Raw genomic sequence first — 5,933 nt, forward strand, 5'->3', positions numbered from 1 at the left:
AACTCCACCTCCCTTCCCATAATAAACTCCACCTCCCTTCCCATAACAAACTCCACCTCCCTTCCCACAATAAACGTCACGTTCCTCTTCCAGTCATTGAGCCCTCCCTCTCTACCCGTCCACTTCCCACCTCTACTGTTCCATCTATCAGAACTCTCCCTCCCCACACCTCGCCAGGTGGAACAGGAGCGAGAACAAAGCGAGGGGAAGGGATGTCCCCACCCCTCGTCATCATCCAGTCAAGGAGAATTCACGTCTCCAGAGAGTTATAACCAAGAGGATTCCCCAGGTGGCCGAGAAGCCAAACTCGACCTTTCCTTTCCCCCTTTCCACTCCCTATCCCCGCCTCTTCCACTTCCTATCCCTGCCTCCCCACTTCAATCTCCATGTCCACCTTCTTGACTCCCTCCCAATCCCTTTCTCTCTCTCATCTCTCTCTCCCCTCTGCCCCTCCCCACGCTACACCTCTCTCTCCCTTTCCTCTCCCCCTCCCCTTCCGTCGTCACAGCCAACGGGCATAATCATTAGCGTCATTTTTTCCCATAATGCTCGGGTCGTTTTTCTTCACAATCCTGTCACATTTACCGTCATCCTGGGTGAAGCATTACAAACGAGGGGCCGTCGCTTTCAGCCCAGGGGACAGGCCAAGGCTTTGTGTCCACACACAGACATCTTTACCACTTTGTGTGTGTCCGCAGCTACTGTACTTCAGGTGTGGCCACATCTACAGTACTTCAGGTGTGGCCACATCTACAGTACTTCAGGTGTGGCCACATCTACTGTACTTCAGGTGTAGCCTCATCTACAGTACTTCAGGTGTGTCCTGCAGAGCATTAGTGGATCTTGTTAAATCAAATACAAATTCGTAAGAAGATATCACTGTAATCATGTCTTCTATAATTTTATAAATAAAATATATTGCCATTATTATTTTTATTATTATTATTATTATTATTATTATTATTATTATTATTATTATTATATTACTGTCATTCCCGCCTATTGACAGCTCAGTTTGAAGATGAGGGCTCAGAAGCCGTCTTTGTTATTGCTAACTAATATGGCATTGTCTCCTGGGCTATTAATACTGTTTTGATTGGTCACCAATCACCGATTGTGGCTTCCCACCATCACCAAGCACTGCTTGTTGCTTCCCTCCATCACCAAGCACTGCTTGTTGCTTCACTCCATCACCAAGCACTGCTTGTTGCTTCACTCCATCACCAAGCACTGCTTGTTGCTTCACTCCATCACCAAGCACTGCTTGTTGCTTCACTCCATCACCAAGCACTGCTTGTTGCTTCCCTCCATCACCAAGCACTGCTTGTTGCTTCACTCCATCACCAAGCACTGCTTGTTGCTTCACTCCATCACCAAGCACTGCTTGTTGCTTCCCTCCATCACCAAGCACTGCTTCTTGCTTCCCTCCATCACCAAGCACTGCTTGTTGCTTCCCTCCATCACCAAGCACTGCTTGTTGCTTCACTGCATCACCAAGCACTGCTTGTTGCTTCCCTCCATCACCAAGCACTGCTTGTTGCTTCCCTCCATCACCAAGCACTGCTTGTTGCTTCACTGCATCACCAAGCACTGCTTGTTGCTTCACTCCATCACCAAGCACTGCTTGTTGCTTCACTCCATCACCAAGCACTGCTTGTTGCTTCCTTCCATCACCAAGCACTGCTTGTTGCTTCACTCCATCACCAAGCACTGCTTGTTGCTTCCCACCATCACCAAGCACTGCTTGTTGCTTCACTCCATCACCAAGCACTGCTTGTTGCTTCCTTCCATCACCAAGCACTGCTTGTTGCTTCCCTCCATCACCAAGCACTGCTTGTTGCTTCCCTCCATCACCAAGCACTGCTTGTTGCTTCCCACCATCACCAAGCACTGCTTGTTGCTTCCCACCATCACCAAGCACTGCTTGCTGCTTCCCTCCATCACCAAGCACTGCTTGTTGCTTCCCGCCATCACCAAGCACTGCTTGTTGCTTCCCGCCATCATCAAGCACTGCTTGTTGCTTCACTCCATCACCAAGCACTGCTTGTTGCTTCACTCCATCACCAAGCACTGCTTCTTGCTTCCCTCCATCACCAAGCACTGCTTGCGCGTCGTTTTAGTCGTCATAATATTGGTATCTCTCGCCTGGAAAGTAACTCATTGCATGTCTTTAAGTGCGTCTATACAACACTGGAAATAAACATGAGGAAAAGGCACTGGAAGATCGTGGATCGAGCTCCGACTGGTCGTTCTGCCGACCAGTCCAATTGACTGGACTCCAGTTGTCGGGTTCAGGAATGCCCTGAACCACACTGAAGATCATTCCATGATCAAATTGTTTTTTAAATCAAGGACATTAAAACAGAAGTGAACTGTTCAATAAACCAAGAACGGCCTCCGCACAGGTGATCCCACTTGTTTAACGAGGTCTTCGATTGCTAATAAAACGGTAAAATGACGTGAAAATGTCGTATTCTAGCACTAAACAAGTAATTAGATCCCATAAACTACGAAATGGGTTGCGGCATTATATCCGATAATATTTCGCATTTTTAACGAGGTTACTAATAATAATGATACCTGCGAAACGCCAATAAACATATAGAAGTAAAACAATAAAAATATTGCGAATTTAATGACGATCTGAAGCCGTATTTAGAAACCCCTCAATATTATTGCTTGATGAACAAATGGCATTGAAATACAATGACATGCACAACCACACATGTCTGCCAGCGACGAGAAGGTAATAAAAACTTTAATTTTCACTTCTTGCATCTTGGACGTACCTCAAAGACTCGAAATAAAAGAATTATAATTTCTGGTGGCTTTTAAGCCTTTAGCTTATTTGGGCGAAGATTTCCTCGTTGAATCCTTTAGCTTATGGGAGCGAAGGTTTCCTCGTTGAAGCCAAATGAACATTGAAGGAAATATCATAATGGCGCTGAGATAGTAGATGGGAAAATTAATTCTAGCGAACTGGGGGATCAAAAGAGATAAATTATGTGATATAGAAAGATGCAAATATATACTCACCTAGTTGTACTCACCTAGTTGTGTTTGCGGGGGTTGAGCTCTGGCTCTTTGGTCCCGCCTCTCAACCGTCAATCAACAGGTGTACAGATTCATGAGCCTATCGGGCTCTGTCATATCTACACTTGAAACTGTGTATGGAGTCAGCCTCCACCACATCACTTCCTAATGCATTCCATTTGTCAACCACTCTGACACTAAAAAAGTTCTTTCTAATATCTCTGTGGCTCATTTGGGCACTCAGTTTCCACCTGTGTCCCCTTGTGCGTGTTCCCCTTGTGTTAAATAGACTGTCTATATGGTAGACATATGTTATATATGTCTATATGGTCTATACGTCTATATGGTATATATATATGGTACACAGACGGTGCCATCAACACCCCAGGAGACAAACACCTGGCATCGCTCTCATCTCAGCAGTAGACGAGTGACAATATCTGATACTTAAATAGGAAATATTTTGGTTTAAAACTATTTAAACAAAATTACTATCAGCTTGATTAGTTTCTTGATCCTAGCCAGATGTTTCAGTGAAGTATATATATTAGACGATTGAACTTAGCTGTGGAGAGCTGGCTCTTACTATGGAAAGCTGACTCTTACTCTGGAGTGGGCTCTTATTGTAGAGAGATGGATCGTCTTAATACTGACAGCTTGAGACTGGTGCAGGAATTCAGACATAAGTTTAAATTATCGTTGAAATTTTTGTTTCTCTGTCTTATTCATAATCTAAACACATTATTTATTTAGCCTTATACTACTTCTATCACCTATTCATAGTTTCTTTTCATGATAGTTCCCATTCACGTTATGTTGAGATGGTATCGATTCTTGAAGGATCGGAGCTCGATCCCCGATGGCCCAAGTAGTGTGGCGCCGGTCTCTTACTCAATCCATACATTCCGGCTCTATGCTTCTATGGCATTCAGCCTTACGGGCTATTCATGCCCGTGCCACCTTTCAGGTCGCTTAATCTTTATCAATCAATCAATAATCTTGTTTGCTGTCTTCCCAACACTATATAGTCATCCTGCCTTAGCGGTTTCCTCTCATCATTACATATTTTTGTTTTATTTTGCTGCTCTCATCGTCCCTGTAATTTCCATACACGCTCACATTCTTGCACTTTCGTTTGACTTCTCTGGTTTTATGGCCAGACCCACAACTATCTGTAAAACGATAAGGGGTCGGCTGACGATTTACGCTGGCTGGGTTTATGTTAGCGGGGCCTTTACATGCAGGAGACTAATTTGAAATTCATATTTTGAAAGTTATTTTGACTGCATCTCGGACCTTCCTTGGTTTCACAGGCCATAAAGGGCGAAACCATCAGCGGCATCTAACCAAACAATTGAAACGTGCGGTTTACGACCAGCAGTTAACTACAAAGTGCAGCAAGAGAAGGGGGGGGGGGACGGGGAACAACTCGCGTCATTTCAAGAAGTGAGGAATTCCGGGCTCTGGAGAGTTGAAGAGCAGGAGATGAGACTATTTCAGGGTTGAGGGATGAAGAGGGTTGATGGCGAGAACGTGGTGGATTACGGAGAGATGCTGGAGATTGAATAGCAAGCGGAGGATGGAGATAGTGGAGGTGGGAGGCTGGGAGCTGGGAGATGTACAGCACTAAGACGATGGCTGGAGGTAAGACAATCAGCAGGAGGCGCCAAGCTGGCATATCTACACTTGCTAAGAAACGTGCAAGTGTAGTCATGCAAGAAATACTATGCAAAACAATTTAGAATAAACAACTATGCTTTGAGTACGGAATAGAGAAACAGTATACCCAATCACGCGGACCATCGAGAATCGAACTTGGACCCCGCATGAAACAAGAACGTTGGGTTAAGGGGCCAGTCCTAGTCGAGAGGCTGTAGAAATTAATAATTAAACAAATATAACAGCTCTCAATCCTCTGTTGTTTGGGGGATGGCGTCAGGGAATTAACCAGCAGTACCCTTAGATTACTGAAGCCGGCAGCGCCCTCGGAATACAGGAACTAGCAGAGACCTCACAAGACAGTCCCGAATCTATAGAGTCCCGAAACCTCTATCACAATCTTCCAGGCAAGTAGTCGTCCATATATTTCCTTCCCCTCAGTGACCTCCCGTTAACCCGGGGTCGTTTATACCGAGGGCGTAGGTCGTTCTGAGGTTTACTGCTCCTAGACATCTCTCGTAGACTGCGTGTTGGCGTCCTCCCTGTTTACGTCTGTTGACACGCGTGGGTAGTCGATGCATCACGAGCGGTAACTGAGGCTTAGGCACCGAGGGCCCAGGCGTTACCAGGGGTCAGGCCGGAAGGTACCAGGGGGTCAGGCAGTTCACACTAGGGGGCCAGTGGCTGACTGGACAGTACGCTGGACGCGTGATCCTGTGGTCCCGGGTTCGATTCCCGGCGCCGGCGAGAAAGAATGGGCAGTGTTTCTTTCAACCTGATGCCCCTGTTACCTAGCAGTAAATAGGTACCTAGGAGTTAGTCAGCAGTCACGGGCTGTTTCCTTGTGTGTGTGTGTGTGTGTGTGTGTATGGGTGTGTGTGTGTGTGTGTGGTGTGAACAAAAAAAAATAGTAGTTAGCAACAGTTGATTGACGGTTGAGAGGCGAGCCGAAAGAACAGAGCTCAACCCCCGCAAGCACAACTAGGTGAATACACACACAGAAGAGACATATAACATAAATCAATGAAAACGTTAATATGAAATGTAGAAATCCGAAATTAATATATAATAAACACAAATACAAATACCTACAAAAAGATACATTAATAACAACCCCATTATAAAATATTCTAACCACTTATTTCACCCCTGTAAAAATCTTGAATAGGGTCTCAAGTTTACTTCATAAAGCAAAATTATTAAAAAGAAACAACGCAAAGTCTACGAGACTGGTAATCGAC

The 5,933-nt window shown here is 45.2% G+C and overlaps 1 protein-coding gene across 1 annotated transcript; it reads right to left on the reverse strand.

The window, feature by feature from the left end:
* Positions 1 to 1,081: 1,081 nt before the first annotated feature.
* On the reverse strand, positions 1,082 to 4,375 carry LOC138367760 (ribosome-binding protein 1-like). The gene is made up of 2 exons (XM_069329712.1): positions 4,330 to 4,375; positions 1,082 to 2,100 (listed from the first exon to the last, which is right to left on the reverse strand). The coding sequence occupies exons 1-2, from the start codon at positions 4,373 to 4,375 to the stop codon at positions 1,082 to 1,084; spliced, it is 1,065 nt and encodes a 354-aa protein (XP_069185813.1).
* Between the last annotated feature and the right edge of the window lie 1,558 nt (positions 4,376 to 5,933).

This window comes from Procambarus clarkii, chromosome 23 (genome assembly GCF_040958095.1).
Source record: "Procambarus clarkii isolate CNS0578487 chromosome 23, FALCON_Pclarkii_2.0, whole genome shotgun sequence".
In the NCBI taxonomy this organism is placed as follows: domain Eukaryota; kingdom Metazoa; phylum Arthropoda; class Malacostraca; order Decapoda; family Cambaridae; genus Procambarus; species Procambarus clarkii.

Excerpts from the sequence above, each read along its gene's own strand:
- LOC138367760 (XM_069329712.1), bottom strand. The coding sequence starts at position 4,375 with ATGCCGCTGATGGTTTCGCCCTTTATGGCCTGTGAAACCAAGGAAG. Across the intron at positions 2,101-4,329 it reads GGCCTGTGAAACCAAGGAAG|TGCTTGGTGATGGAGGGAAG; the intron begins GTCCGAGATGCA and ends ACGCGCAAGCAG.